At 40.4% G+C, this 15,826-nt stretch overlaps 3 protein-coding genes and 1 non-coding gene across 4 annotated transcripts; all 4 read right to left on the reverse strand.

Moving 5' to 3' along the window:
* Positions 1-1,402: 1,402 nt before the first annotated feature.
* Positions 1,403-2,059, reverse strand: LOC126704899 (uncharacterized mitochondrial protein AtMg00310-like). The gene has a single exon (XM_050403887.1). The coding sequence runs from the start codon at positions 2,057-2,059 to the stop codon at positions 1,403-1,405; it is 657 nt and encodes a 218-aa protein (XP_050259844.1).
* A 321-nt stretch (positions 2,060-2,380) lies between these two features.
* LOC126704900 (uncharacterized) lies at positions 2,381-3,294 on the reverse strand. Its single transcript, XM_050403888.1, has 3 exons — positions 3,025-3,294; positions 2,785-2,935; positions 2,381-2,667 (listed from the first exon to the last, which is right to left on the reverse strand). Exons 1-3 carry the CDS (start codon positions 3,292-3,294, stop codon positions 2,381-2,383), a joined length of 708 nt encoding a protein of 235 aa, XP_050259845.1.
* Positions 3,295-3,423: 129 nt separating this feature from the next.
* On the reverse strand, positions 3,424-5,884 carry LOC126704901 (uncharacterized). The gene is made up of 3 exons (XM_050403889.1): positions 5,712-5,884; positions 5,310-5,564; positions 3,424-4,027 (listed from the first exon to the last, which is right to left on the reverse strand). Exons 1-3 carry the CDS (start codon positions 5,882-5,884, stop codon positions 3,424-3,426), a joined length of 1,032 nt encoding a protein of 343 aa, XP_050259846.1.
* Positions 5,885-9,079: 3,195 nt separating this feature from the next.
* On the reverse strand, positions 9,080-12,447 carry LOC126707823 (28S ribosomal RNA). Its single transcript, XR_007649124.1, has one exon. It is a non-coding gene; the product is annotated as a 28S ribosomal RNA (ribosomal RNA).
* Positions 12,448-15,826: the final 3,379 nt, after the last annotated feature.

A 15,826-nucleotide genomic window follows, 5' to 3' on the forward strand; every position in this document is an offset into this window, starting at 1 on the left:
ACACAATAGTGGCGTTTGTCAAAAACACCACTATAGGTTCCCTATAGTGGCGTTTTCTATAAACGCTGCTATAGCCACTAAAAAAACGCCACTATAGTGTTTGTTTTCTAGCCCAAAGTCGAGTTTGCCAAACTCGACTTTCAAAAACAGTCTAACTTACTAAATAACTTTGAACATGTGCCACGCGCCTAATTTTTTCCCAGGAATAGTCTGTTTGGCAATTTTTTCCTGTGTTTTGGGGGTGAAAGAGGAGAGTGGGAGAGATTTATTTATTTATTTAAACAAAAGGGAAATAGGGAGTAAATAAATTTTAACAATTAATTAAAACACAAATACAAATATTAAATTTATAAAATTTAGCAGACTTGACTAATACAAATATTATTATTTTTTTTTTTTTTGAAACTAGGCCTGTCATGTTATTAAACATTTAGAGAAACAGTGTCCATATACAATGCCTCAACAACGGGAAGGGGAGACTCCTCCATCCAACAGATATCATCAGAAATCAAGCTAGCATACCGAGCTAAAGAGTGGGCTACACTATTAACACTACGTTTAACACAACTAAAAGAAAGACTCCTGCAACCTGCTGCTAGTACCCAAATATCCCCATAAACATTACCCAGTCTGGACTTGATGGAGCGCAATGAAGCCAGAGCCCTTATAACCGTGGCATTATCACCCTCAACCTCCAACTCTGTAAAGCCAGCATCAACTGCAAACTCCAGAGCTCTCCAGCACGCGAGCACCTCCACCTCTTCATTGTCCACAACTGTCGGTCCTTTCGCAGATAGCACCGCCATAACCTCCCCCATGTTGTTACGGATAACCACCCCAAAACCCGTTGAGTTCGTATTGGTGAAGATCGCAGCGTCAAAGTTCAATTTGTAGAGCAGCCCCACTGGAGGTCTCCACGACTGCACAGGAGCTGTATTCACCGTAATCCCCAGCTGTACTTGAGCCGCCCTAACCTCCTCCAGATAGTCTTTAGCCCTTTGGTTCAGTCTACCCAAGTCTTGGATAGCACCCCCATGCAAGATGGAGTTCCGTTGGTTCCAAATTAACCAACTTTGAACCCAAAACAATTCGAGCTCTTCATTGGTCAATCTGCCATGCAAATCTTTAACCAGCTGTAACATATCAGCGTGACCAACCGTACCCTTTTGCAAGCAGCTCGTGCAACCAACCCATATGTCCTGGGCCAACCCGCAACCCCACAATGCATGGTACCCTGTTTCTGTAGCCAAAGAACAGACACTGCACCTGGCATCCTCAATAATCCTTCTCCGAGCCAGATTCTCTCGTGTAGGAAGAATATCAAGGCAGGCTCTCCATCCAAACACTTTTATTTTAGTTGGGATCTTGAGCTTCCATAACTTCACCCAAACCGAACCTCCAATCACCCCCCTGAACTCTCTCCCTTATCTGCTTCCTGCTTGGAAATTAACCTTGCGGTGTGATATCCGGATTTCACCGTATATTCACCACTCTTTGTATGAAGCCAGAAAATTACATCAGGGACCTGTCTACGGCTTAAGGGAATTTGAAGGATTGCCTCTGCATCTGACCTCTGGAATTTAGACATTACCTCCTCACGGTCCCAAGAGTTTGTCCTGCAATCAATGAGGTCTGAAACACGCCACTCCCACTCTTCCTCCACTGGTGGGTACAGTACACGATTTGTGACTTGATTCGGTATCCACTTATCAGAAGTGACCCTAATTGCAGACCCATCACCCACCCTCCAACAACACCCCTTTTTCAAAATAGTTTGTGCTGCCATTAAGCTCTTCCACACATAGGAGCTGTTAGGGACATCCGAAGCATCCAAAAAATTAAACTGTGGGAAATACCGTGCCTTAAAACACCTGTAGAGCAGATAGTCTTTTTCTTGAATCAATCTCCACCCTTGCTTAGCAAGCATAGCTAAATTGAAATCCTGCAAGTCCCGGAAACCCATTCCACCTTCACGTTTAGGTAAGCATAATGCCCCCCAATTTTTCCAGTGAATCTTCCTTTCATCTCCCGTTTGACCCCACCAAAATCTAGTACACATGGCATTAAGTTCATGGCAAAGCTTTGCAGGAATTAGGAACACCCATTGTATATGTGGGGATTGATTGGGCAACAGCTTTAATCAATACTTCTTTGCCCGCTCTTGAAAGCAATTTCCCTTTTCACCCTTGCAACTTTTTCCAAACTCTATCTTTCAAAAAGGAAAAAGCTTGGTATTTTGATCACCCTAAGAGCGAGGGCAATCCTAAGTAGGTTTCAAATTTTCCACCTCCTTAATCCCCAACATATTTTTTATGAGTTCTCTTTGCCCCCCAGTTGTATTGCTGCTGAAGAACATGGATGATTTTTCAAGGTTGATACATTAACCAGATGAGTCTGCATATAACTGAAGAATATCTATAATACACTGCACTTCCTCCTGGGATGCCTGGCAGAATAGCAATGAGTCATCTGCAAATAGTAAGTGTGAAATGCAAGGTGCACTCCTACAAACCTCCACCCCATTAAGCCTCCCTTCATTTTCTGATTTTGCCAGCAAAGTTGTAAACCCCTCTGCACATAGCAAGAATAAGTAAGGAGACAGTGGGTCTCCTTGTCTGAGTCCTCTCGAAGGAATAATGTTCCCGTATGCTTTGCCATTAATGCAGACTGAAAATGAGGCAGTAGAAACACAGCACATCACCCTCTCAATCCATGTCATAAGAAAACCCAACCTGACCATTATACCTTTCAAAAACTCTCATTCAACCCAATCATAGGCCTTACTAACATCCAATTTTAGAGCTAGTGACCCCTTCTTCCCTGATTTTCCGCAGTGCATAGCATGCAGAGTTTCATATGCCACTAACACATTGTCCATTATAAGTCTGCCTGGAACAAAAGCACTCTGAGTAGGGGCTATTAGCTGGGGAAGAATCTGTTAGCCAACACTTTTGAAATAATTTTATAAATGACATTACAAAGGCTAATAGGTCTAAAATCAGAAATTTTTTTAGGAGACTTAACCTTTGGAATAAGAACAAAGCGAGTATAATTAATTTCAGGAATCATGTAACCCGAATTTAGAAAATCAAGAACAGCAGCAATCACATCATCCCCAACAATATGCCAATATTTTTGATAAAAAAGAGCATTCATACCATCAGGTCCAGGAGCCTTTGTTGATCCCATTTGGAACAACGCTGTTTTAATTTCCTCTACACTAAAGTCACTAGACAAAATATCCCGCATTGCTGGGGTCACCTTCTGTTGCACTGCATCAAGACATTCCTCCATTCTTAGACATGATCCTGAATGAAAAATACTCTCAAAGTACTCAATTGCCACACCCGCCACCTCTTCTAGTTCTTCCACCCAAATATTATGGTTATCCCTCACCCCATGAATAAAATTCCTCCTCCGCCTTTAAGAAGCTTTGGAGTGAAAAAATTTAGTATTCTTGTCACCATGCTTCAGCCAAGCGACCCTAGACCATTGGGCCCAATAGATTTCCTGTTTGAGAAGTAAATCATCCAGTATCTTACAAGCAAACAAAAACTCAGACTTGTTTGCCACTGTCGGTTCAGCCTCACTTAACTCCTCCACCTTCTTTTGTACTTTTTTTATTTCTTCTGCATTCAGAGTAGTATCAGAAGCACCCCAAGCCTGAAGGGCTGATCCACATCTGCTGATTTTCTCCTTCATGCACCTCAAACTCGATTCCAAACTACCCATTAAACCCCACGCGTCAGTTATGACCTCTTCACAATCAGCCCTCGTTAACCAAGCCTCTTCAAACCTAAAGCTCCTTGTACTTTTGCCACGGCGCCTTAGATTAGATTTGGCATGTAGTAGTAAAGGCTGATGGTCAGATGCATAAGAAAAAAGATGGGTCATCGAGCTTGCATGAAATTTTTCCTTCCAACCCGTGTTGGCCACAACCCTATCCAACCTTTCCTGTGTGTTCTCCAGTCCTGGCCTCTTATTATTCCATGTGTAAGGATATCCAGTAAAGCCCAAATCAGCCAGCCTACAATCATCCAACAAATTACAAAAATCATCCATCTGTTTAAACGAAGGAGGATACTTACTTTGTTTCTCTGATGAATGCAAAATTGCATTGAAGTCACCCACACAACACCATGGGCCATCAACAAAGGAGCGTAAATGATTTAGAAGAGCCCATGATTTGGTTTTTGACAAGCTTCAGGCCATCCATAAAAACACGTTAGCATCCAAGCAAAGCCATCTTCTTCCTCCACTCTTGCTAGTATATGGTTGTCCGTAAAATTTATAATCTCCATCTTGACCTCAGATTTCCAAATAAGAGCTAACCCTCCTCCCCCATAAGGCTTTTTGACAATAAACTTATTTGGGAAAGGAAGTTCGTTACAGTGTTTATTAAAACCCTCTTTTTCTAAGCGTGTCTCCATTAAGAAACATGCTGTGGGAGCTTGATCCCTCACCAACTTGTGAAGGCTACGAACTGTCCAAGAGTTCCCAAGCCCTTGGCAGTTCCAACTTAATAGCCTCATTGTGCTTGGCAAGGGTGTTCCTGCACCCCCGCCGCTTCATCCATTTGAACATCTTCAAATTGTCTACCACGTTTCCCCACCTTACTGCCTGTGTCTGTATCTGCTTCAATTTCTGCATCCTGGATTCTTCTTTTCCCCAATGATTATGAACTTGCTTGTGTTTCCCTTAACCTCGGCCCACACTCCATCCTAATAAGCCTGGTCCAAGTGGGCTTTTGTTTTGTAACCTGAGGCCCATCTTGCCCCTTGCTATCCACGTGATCCTTAGATGGTTCTGGCTGCTTAACTCCCATGTGTTGCTCACTAGAAATATGAGATATGCTCTCATTATTTGAAAATGGCACCTCTGAGTTATTAGCCAATGAATGTGGCATCAACCGTTCCTTAATTGACACACCCGTTACGGAAACATGATCCGTGCAATCTGGTGATGCCCCTGTTTTCACGTCCTTTCCTTTTGCATGCAGGTCACCCTCTGTAGGGTTTGCTTCGTTGTGCACTAGCTCCGCCGCCGGCCTCACTTGACTGCTGCCATTCACATTCTGCGCCTCAGCTGTACCTTCACTGCTTGGATACTAGTTCTTGGCCGAGCCTATCCTTGAGGGTGAACGTGGACGACCACCTGCTGATTTCAACCACTCCCCATATTGACACCCTACCTCTCCGCCATTCTTGCTTTGTGCAAAATATTCAGCACAGTGCTTTAGATCATGGCCCAAGAATCCGCAAAAGTGACAGAACAATGGAAGGCGCTCATATTTAAAAGTAACCCAATACCTTTTCCCATCCGATCCACCAATAAAGCCACCCCGTCGAAGAGGTTTGGACATTGGGATTGCAACCTTAACTCTCATGAAAAAGTTCTGTGCTTCTAGTTTCTGTCGCTTCTCAACCTCCACCACCTCCCCCAAGCGACTCCCAATTTCAGATGCAACCTTAGGAGAGAACATGTCGAACGACGCCCCCCAAATCTGAACCCAAAGAGCAACCGAATCGAATTTGACATTTGCCGCAGTCATACCGGGCATCCACCTTCGCAACATGAGTACTTGGTTATCAAAAGACCATGGTCCTTCTTTGAAAACTCGGTCCATATCAAATTCCTTATCAAACTTAAACTGGAAGAGGTTGGAGCCTACTTCCACAATCTGCACCGACTCCTCTAATCCCCAAGCTCACCTAGTCTGAGCAACCCGTTTGTTAAACGATTTACATGTGAGAAACTTGCCTAGCAGACTCAGAGAACAACTTTCAATCTCGTCCCTCCTGTCTTCATCCAATATCGTTATCACTTCTTCTTCCTCCGTCGTCAACTTCATCTTCTCTAAGCCGTTAATGACATCTTCAGCCATGGTTTAGGTGATAGGACTAAAGCAAAAAGAAAAGACAAACCCTGAGAAAGTCCTAGGGAAGGAGAAGTCTCACACCTAGTTGAGAAAGAGAACTCCTACACGAGGAGATTAAATTGACTGTAACTTAAAAATAACAGAGACCAAATTATACAAATATTAATTAAAACAACTTTCAAATGTATTTGTTCAACTTTTATATGGTTAATAGATAGATAATCGTCAAACGTAAAATTTAATAAATTAAATATTTTATTTATTAATTAATAAAATTAGGGATGGCAACGGGTCGGGTTCGGGCCGGGTTTTTTGAAACCCGGACCCGACCCGCGGGTCTACTCCTGTTACCCGGACCCGACCCGTTTAATAAACGGGTCTTTTTTTTAGCCCCATACCCGGCCCGTCGGGTCTCCGTGGGCCCCGTGGGCCCCGTCCAGCCAGCCACTTCTGGGCCTAATCCGTGGCCCAATCTTATATATATATATATATATATATATATAAAATAAATAAATAAATAAAAACCCAAACACAAACAGCAAAACAAATCAATCAACATTGTTGAAATGAGATTCTTAGACAGAAAATAAATAATAAATAAACACAAAAAATAGAAGAAATAAAACACCATTTATCACATCAAAAAAAAAAAAAACTCCATTTATGGACCGATTTTTACATTAACACAAACATCAACTCCAATTCACATTTAAACCAACTCAAAATACACACATGCATTACATTCTATACAAATCGAATCCTCAAACAAATACCCAAAAACTACTGAGAGAGGAAATGAACCCAAAACAAAAATGAACCAAAAAAAAAAAAATGAAGAACTCAGACCACTAAACTGACTAAAGCTCCATCGGCGGTGCTCCGATCTAACAACACGACCTCATCTCTCTCTGATCTAACAATCCCAAGCTCCGATCTATTGATTTAGTGCTCCTCCGTGACAAACGGCAACCACCATGAGATCTTTGCTCCTCCACGAGGGTGAGGGTGGGTCGATGAATGAATGAGAGTGACGGTGAGGATTAGATGTGAGTGTGAGTGAGAGTCAGTGAGGGGAGGATGAGATGTGAGTGAGCATGAGAGGGAGAGTCTGAGTCAGTGAGAGTGAGGCGGCTGAGTTGAGAGAGAAATGAGGGAAATGAGTTTTAGGGTTAGAGTTGATGTATATATATAGGTAGGTTTTTTTGTAATTTTAAATATATCTAACCGGGTCGGGTACGGGTACGGGTTCGGGCCGGGTTTCTACCAAAACCCGGACCCGACCCGGACCCGCTTCGGGTTTTTTTTTTTTTTAAAACCCAAACCCGACCCTATTCTTTATCGGGCCGGGTAAAATCCGACCCATTAGGGTCGGGCCGGACCGGGTACCCGCGGGTCGGGTAGAAATTGCCATCCCTAAATAAAATATGGTACGTGTATGATATGTTAAGTATACGACGGTTATATTTTAGCATCTTTCATTAAAAATACGTTTCAAAAATTTGGCAAAAAAATACAAAAATAGAAAACGAACCGCATGTGCATAGTACGGATATAATGTGATTATATTTTTAAATTTAGCAACAAAAATATGGATGCATTTTCCATATAGAAATAAATAAAATAATCCAACATATTATAATCATATAGAAAATTCTTAACAATTTAATTAGAATACACTAATGTAATACACACTTTGAAATAACTTTTTTTTTTAATGAGCACTTTGAAATAACTTAGCCACTTGATAAGTGATGATTGGATTATTTTTCACTAAATTTCTATTAAAGACCCATATATAAATGATATAACTCAATCACACGTAACAAATGTGCAAGTTGTTAAAGTGACATAAGTGTGTGCCTATAATAGAAAAATTGTTTTGAGTTGAAGGGTAGAACTTGGAATATCTTCACTTGGGAAATTGTGAGGCACAATCGCAATAAATTTCTTTTTTTAGATGAAAGTCATAATAAATTTCTTTTTTAAATGATAAAAGCACAATAAAATTTGATTGCAAAGAAATGAAGGAATAGTAGTGGAGTTTATATTGAATTGAAATCTATCTTTTAGATATTGCCGAGTTTGACGGCAACAACTAACTTCATTTGAGCAGAATTCTTTATCCTTTAAACTCGTATTCTAGTAGGTGAATATAACGCTATACGTAACGCACGCAAAATGTACTTTTAACTATAATAAAACGCAATTTTTACGGTGAAAATGGCCAAATACCATCATTTTGCAAAATTTGTAGCAATTTAGCATGGTTTCGGAACTAATCAGCAATCTACCACTTTTCTAGTACTCGAGCTCACTAAACTTGAGTTCTAAATGGTACTTGAGTTTAGTAAACTCGAGCCTACCGTGCATTCGACCGTGGCACTATCTGACATGGCATTTAGGCATTAAAAAATGCCACTTGGTACTCGAGTTTCTAGGACTCAAGTACTATGTTAGTGTGTACCCGAGTTTCTATAACTCGAGTATGGCTCGGGTTAATTTACTTCCATGATGCAAACTTATACTCGAGTTCACTAAACTCGGGTATGGCCGAGCTACTTAAAACATTTTTTCAAACTTACTCCCACTCAATCTTACTCTCTCATCTATATCAAAAAAAGTCTTACTCTCTCATCACTCTCACTTTCTCAATCTCCCTCTCACTCTCTCACTCTCTCAATCTTGCTCTCGCTCTCCCACATGCTTTCATCTCCCTCTTAGTCACATTGCACATTGATCGCTAGGTTTCTCGAGGTTGGAAAGTACACCAAGCGTGTTGGTGCTAGTGCTCCGATTTATCTCTCCGTCATGCTCGAATATCTCACTGCTGAGATAACTAAACATTTTGGCTTTTTTTTGGTGTTTTGTGGGATGGGAATTTTTGATATTGGGGGTTTGGGTTTTTGGTTATTTGGTTTTGATTGGTGGAATGAAATTAGGGTTTTTTTTTTAATGATAAATTTGGTTAGTTTTGATTTGATGAATGTTGTATGAATTTTCATTTTCAAAATTAGGGTTTGTGTTTTGAAATGCTGGGTTAATTGGGTTTTGATTTTTTTGACGGAAATGAGTATTTTTTGGGTTTGATTGTTTTTGCATAGTTTTTGGAGGGTGACATTGGTGTATCTTGTATCTCTGAAACACCGGTGATGTTCAAGTCAACAATAACTGGCATATCCCTAATTAGACCATCTGAATAGCTCGAATGCACTAAAGATGCTTTCACTGAATGCATAGAGTAGCTAGTTGCTACTAAGGGCCAATCAATTAACAAGAAAATTTAAAAATGGGACAATCACATATTCAAAACCCACTATTATTTTAGCTTCTACAACCATCTAAACTGATCCAAATGCCCCAAAAAAACAAGCATATACGCAAAGATCCGATCTGAGATTCAATCTTTTCAAAAATCAAACAAAACCCATAATGGGTGGCAGGAGCATGCATTGCTGCTAGCCTGGATTTTGACTTAGACGTGTTTAGTCATAATCCAGCGCACGGTAGCTTCGCGCCACTGGCTTTTCAACCAAGCGTGATGACTAATTGTACGAATCAACGATTCCTCTCGTACTAGGTTGAATTACCATTGTGACACTATCATCAGCAGGGTAAAACTAACCTATCTCTCGACAGTCTAAACCCAGCTCACGTTCCTTATTGGTGGGTGAACAATCCAACACTTGGTGAATTCTGCTTCACAATGATAGGAAAAGCCGATATCAAAGGATCAAAAAGCAACGTCGCTATGAACACTTGGCTGCCATAAGCCAATTATCCTTGTGGTAACTTTTCTGACACCTCTAGCTTCAAATTCCGAAGGTCTAAAGGATCGATAGACCACACTTTCACAGTTCGTATTCGTACTGGAAATCAGAATCAAATGAGCTTTTACCCTTTTGTTCCATACGAGATTTCTGTTCTCGTTGAGCTTATCTTAGGACACTTGCGTTATCTTTTAACAGATGTGCCGCCCCAGCCAAACTCTCCTTCTGATAACGTCTTCCACCCAGATCGGCCTGTTGAGGTGAGCCTTGGGTCCAAAAAGAGGGGTAGAGCCTCGCTTCCGATTCACAGAATAAGTAAAATAACGTTAAAAGTAGTGGTATTTCACTTTCGCCTTTCGGCTCCCACTTATCTAACACCTCTCAAGTCATTTCACAAAGTCGATCAAGCTCAATAGGGTTTTCTTTCCCCGCTGATTCTACCAAACCCGTTCCCTTAGCTGTGGTTTCACTGGATAGTAGATAGGGACAGTGGGAATCTCATTAATCCATTCATGCATGTCACTAATTAGATGACGAGGCATTTGGCTACCTTAAGAGAGTTATAGTTACTCCTGTCATTTACCCGCTCTTGGTTGAATTTCTTCACTTTGACATTTAGAGCATTGGGCAAAAATCACATTGCGTGAGCATCCACAGGGACCATCGCAATGCTTTGTTTTAATTAAACAATCGGACTCCCCATGTCCGTACCAGTTCTAAGTTGATTGTTCGATGCTCGGGGAAGATCGTTGAGGCGGTCGTTCCTAGTCTGTCCCCCGGCCGGCACACAGCGACCTACTCTCACCGCAAGAGCAGCTCAAGCAGTCTGCCGACAGTCGATGGGTTCGGGATTGGGACCCCCATGCCCAGCCCTCAGAGCCAATCCATTTCCCGAGGTTACAGATCCATTTTTCCGACTTCCCTTGCCTACATTGTTCCATCAACCAGAGGCTGTTCACGGTGGAGACCTGATGCGGTTATGAATATGACCGGGCGTGGGAGGCACTTGGTCCTCCAAATTTTCAAGGGCCGCTGTGGGCACACCGGACACCACGCGACATGCGGTGCTGTTCCAGCCACTGGACCCTACCTCCGGCTAAGCCATTTCTAAGGTGGGCAGGCTGTTAAATAGAAAAGATAACTCTTTCCGAGGCCCTCGCCGACATCTCCAAACTCCCTAACGTTGTCGTCAACCGCCATGTCCCAGTTCAGGAATTTTAACCCGATTCCCTTTCAAAGCTCATGCTTAGCACACTATCAGACGAGCTTCCCCCGTCTCTTAGGATCAACTAACCCATGTGCAAGTGTCATTCACATGGAACCTTTCCCCTTTTTAGCCTTCAAAGATCTCATTTGAATATTTGCTACTACCACTAAGATCTGCACCTACGGCAGCTCCGCTCGGACTCACGCCCCAGGTTTTGCAGCGATCGCCGCACCTTCCTGCTCATCGAGGCCTAGAACTTGCCCTGACGGTCGAGTATAGATTGCGCGCTTTAGCGCCATCCATTTTCAGGGCTAGTTGATTCGGTAGGTGAGTTGTTACACACTCTTTAGCGAATTTTGACTTCCATGACCACCGTCCTGCTGTCTTAATCAACCAACACCCGTTGTGGATTCTAGGTTAGCGCGCAGTTGGGCACCGTAACCCAGCTTCAAGTTCATCCCGCATTGCCAGTTCAGCTTACCAAAAATGGCCCACTTGGAGCTCTCGATTCCTTGGCGCAGCTCAACGAAGCAGTCGCGTTGTCTTACCTATTTAAAGTTTGAGAATAGGTCGAGGGCATTGCGCCCCCGATGCCTCTAATCATTGGCTTTACCCGTTAGAATTGGCACGTGGGCTCCAGCTATCTTGAGGGAAACTTTGATGGGAACTAGCTACTAGACGGTTCGATTAGTCTTTCGCCCCTATACCCAAGTCAGATGAACGATTTGCACATCAGTATCATTGCAGGCCTCCACTAGAGTTTCCTCTGGCTTCGCCTCACTCAGGCATAGTTCACCATCTTTCAGGTCCCGATAGGTATGCTCTCACTCAAATCCTTCCCAGAAGATCAAGGTCGGTCGGTGACGCAACCCTCAGGGGGATCCCTCCAATCAGCTTCTGTGCGACTTACGGGTTTACTGGCCCGTTAACTCGTACACATGTTAGACTCCTTGGTCCATGTTTCAAGACGACCCGAATGGAGAGCTCGGAGGCTGATGCTAGGAGTGTGCAGATGTCGAGGCGCGCCGTGAGGCATGCGCTGCCAGCCACGATCGTGGCAACGACATCTCTGCAGGCATAACTACAGCCCGGGCTTGGGCCGCCGCCACAATCCATATCAGTCCACGCCCCGAGTCGATTGGCAAACCGGCTATTGCCGTTCCACATCTGACCGGGGCACATCGCCAGCCCCCATCCGCTTCCATCCCAACAATTTCAAGCACTATTTGACTCTTTTTTCAAAGTCCTTTTCATCTTTCCCTCATGGTACTTGTTTGCTATCGGTCTCTCGCACGTATTTAGCCTTGGACGGAATTTACCTCCCAATTGGGGCTGCATTCCCAAATAACCCGACTCGCCGACAACGCCTCGTGGTGCGACAGGGTCCGGGCACAACAGGGCTTTCACCCTCTTCGATGCCCCCTTCCAGGGGACTTAGGCTCGGTCCGCCGCTGAGGATGCTCCTCCAGACAACAATTCGAATGTGAGCTATTCCTAGTTTGCTCCCCGTTACTAGGGGAATCCTTGTAAGTTTCTTTTCCTCTGCTTATTGATATGCTTAAACTCTGCCGGTAGTCCCGCCTGACCTGGGGTCGCATTGGGAGAAGGATAAACACAAAACAATAGAGTTGGGCTATGATCATTTGACTCATTTTTCTAGTGCTCAAAAAAGATATTTGGTAACACTTGAAATGCATTGCCCTTCTTATTTATAACTGGAGATTGTCAGCTGTACATTTACAAAACATGTTCAAATATTAAATGATTGGTAGACATAATGAATGCACATTAACTTTACATTAGGAAAATTGCACTGACCTCCTTTGAGGTTTACTAAATTATATTGACATCTCCCTTCTTTCAAATTGTTACCGAACATCCATAACTTTTCAAAAAGAATTTTTGCACTCACCTGCCTATAATGTTAAAACATTAAATCTGATATCAAAAAATTTAAAAATTTAAATTAAATATTTTGTATACATTTGCTTTTACCCTTCATTGTCAAAGGATATAGTTTGTGCAATTTCCTCTAGACCAACTTCGGCCTCTGCCCATTATTAGCTTTTGTAAACATAAATTAGTAAGAAAATTGTTAACTTAATGAAATATAGGAATGCGTCTTGCAAATTTCTGGGTAGCTTCTATTCAGACTTAAATTCACTAAACAAGGAAAAATAATGCACCATAAAGTTTTTGATCATATTCCTAAGAACAATGTTATTTTTCTTGGGAAATCTTATATTCATTTGTTGGGATATATTTAATTGTGCAATATTGATACATTTTTAGATTTTTGTTTGTTATTGAATTGTGATTAAAAATATTTTCCTTTTGTTTCTAAACCCATATTGATAAGAAAATTGGATTGTCATTTGTAAAGGAGGATAAATATATAAATACAAAAAATTTTCTAAATTATATTTAAAATTCCTTTACTTGATGGTTTTAAGTTGCAAGAAATGTGATTGAAGTTTATTTTTAAGAACAAGGGTATTTTAAAATTAGAAATACATGGGAGGCCAATGTAATTTTTGTTAACATCAATGGCCGATAGTGCAAATTTTTCTATTTTTATTTTTGGCATTCATTAACAAATGTCTTATCAAATGCTTTTTGTGATATCCAACATTAAATATAGTTGCATATTAAGTGTCTTAGTAAAACATTAAATGCATTTCTAACTTAAATTTTCAATATTTACATACTAAATTTGTTGCCATATAAAAATTAAAAAAAAAAAATTGCAATAAATGTGCTAGTTTAATATTTGCACGGTTGCACCAATTAATTTGTCTTACATTAATAAATACACAAAGTGAAATTGTCATTTTTTAGTTATTAAATGTCTAGCATGAAACTTGATTGTTTTATAAAAAATGATTTGTCATAATTAATTTTTACATATTAATAAATATGACTAGTTAATTGTCTAGCATTAAATGTACTTGCTTGTTAAATATCTTAGCACTAAGTAAATATACCAAGCAGTAAATTACTCCTAGTCTATTAATAAATAAGTTTGCTTAAACAATAATACAATGTCTACTTTTTTATTAAGATTTATTGAGGTAGTCAGGAGTTAATTTGAGATAATTGTAGAGTTTCAAAAACTAAAAATTATTTGGCTTTTTAGGGGGAAGATTATCGTGGTTGACAAAAAGGATTAACAATCACCTAATATCTCTTTCTCAAGATCTCTCTCGAATACTCAAATGTTAAATGTGTTTTATTCCTCCAGTTATATAGTGGGAAACATTAAGAATTTTGTGCACCAAAATCCAATTTATATGACATTATCTAACAAATAAAAGGGGTTATCTTTTATAAGAATTATATGAACATTAAACACTATCCATATGCCTTGAGATGCATCTTATTTTATTTAGGTGTGGGAATGAGATTTGCACATAGAATATCTAAGGCCATGTTTGGTTTCACTAAAAACATAACATTTTTGCTTTCTGCTTCATTTGGTTGGTCTTGAACTAATTCTAACAGCACTGTAAATAACGAAAAGAAAGGAAGCTAGTAATGTGGGGAGGCAAGTTATAATTATCTCTAGAACAAAAACCATAACATACACACCATTACATAAAACACATGGAACCTCCTAATTCTCATTCAAGATTTATTTTACAGAACTTATTAAAAGATTGAATCGTTAAAATTAGGATTTTTTGGTACATTGCAAAATGATTTTTTTTACTCTTTTGTGAAGTTAAACGGATGTTACAAAATCGAGTGTCTATAAAAACAAAAGTTTTTATTTTTATTTAATAAAAGGAAGGAATAAAAGACCAAGCCAATATTGATGTCAACAAGACTTCTATTTCAGTTAGGTTGCAAAATCCATATAAATTTCTCCACATAAAATCGTCAATTTTATTTCTTTCGATATGTAAACATTTCACCACCATAATATTTATTTGTTCCAATCATGCATCTTCCGATTTGTATTCAAATATGTATTATATAAGTAGAATCCATCCTCTTGTACTGTCCAAATGCAATGGTCCCCTCCACATTTGAATTCAAGACTACTATCTTCTATATAAACATCGAAAGAAGCACTAAAGTTTTCATAAAATAAAAAAAAATTAGCAGTAGAAATCTGTGGTACTTGTTTGCTATCGGTCTCTCGCACGTATTTAGCCTAGGACGGAATTTACCTTCCAATTGGGGCTGCATTCCCAAATAACCCGACTCGCCGACAACGCCTCGTGGTGCGACAGGGTCCGGGCACAACAGGGCTTTCACCCTCTTCGATGCCCCCTTCCAGGGGACTTAGGCTCGGTCCGCCGCTGAGGATGCTCCTCCAGACAACAATTCGAAGGTGAGCTGTTCCCAGTTTGCTCCCCGTTACTAGGGGAATCCTTGTAAGTTTCTTTTCCTCTGCTTATTGATATGCTTAAACTCTGCCGGTAGTCCCGCCTGACCTGGGGTCGCATTGGGAGAAGGATAAACACAAAACAATAGAGTTGGGCTATGATCATTTGACTCATTTTTCTAGTGCTCAAAAAAGATATTTGGTAACACTTGAAATGCATTGCCCTTCTTATTTATAACTGGAGATTGTCAGCTGTACATTTACAAAACATGTTCAAATATTAAATGATTGGTAGACATAATGAATGCACATTAACTTTACATTAGGAAAATTGCACTGACCTCCTTTGAGGTTTACTAAATTATATTGTCATCTCCCTTCTTTCAAATTGTACCCAAACATCCATAACTTTTCAAAAAGAATTTTTGCACTCACCTGCCTATAATGTTAAAACATTAAATCAAATATAAAAAAATTAAACTAAATGTTTTGTATACATTCGCTTTTACCCTTCATTCTCAAAGGATATGTTTTGTGCAATTTCCTCTAGACAACCTTCGGCCTCTGCAAAATTATTAGCTTTTGTAAACATAAAATTAGTAAGAAAATTGTTAACTCAATGAAATATAGGAATGCTTTTTGCA

This window comes from Quercus robur, chromosome 11, assembly GCF_932294415.1.
Source record: "Quercus robur chromosome 11, dhQueRobu3.1, whole genome shotgun sequence".
NCBI classification, from domain to species: domain Eukaryota; kingdom Viridiplantae; phylum Streptophyta; class Magnoliopsida; order Fagales; family Fagaceae; genus Quercus; species Quercus robur.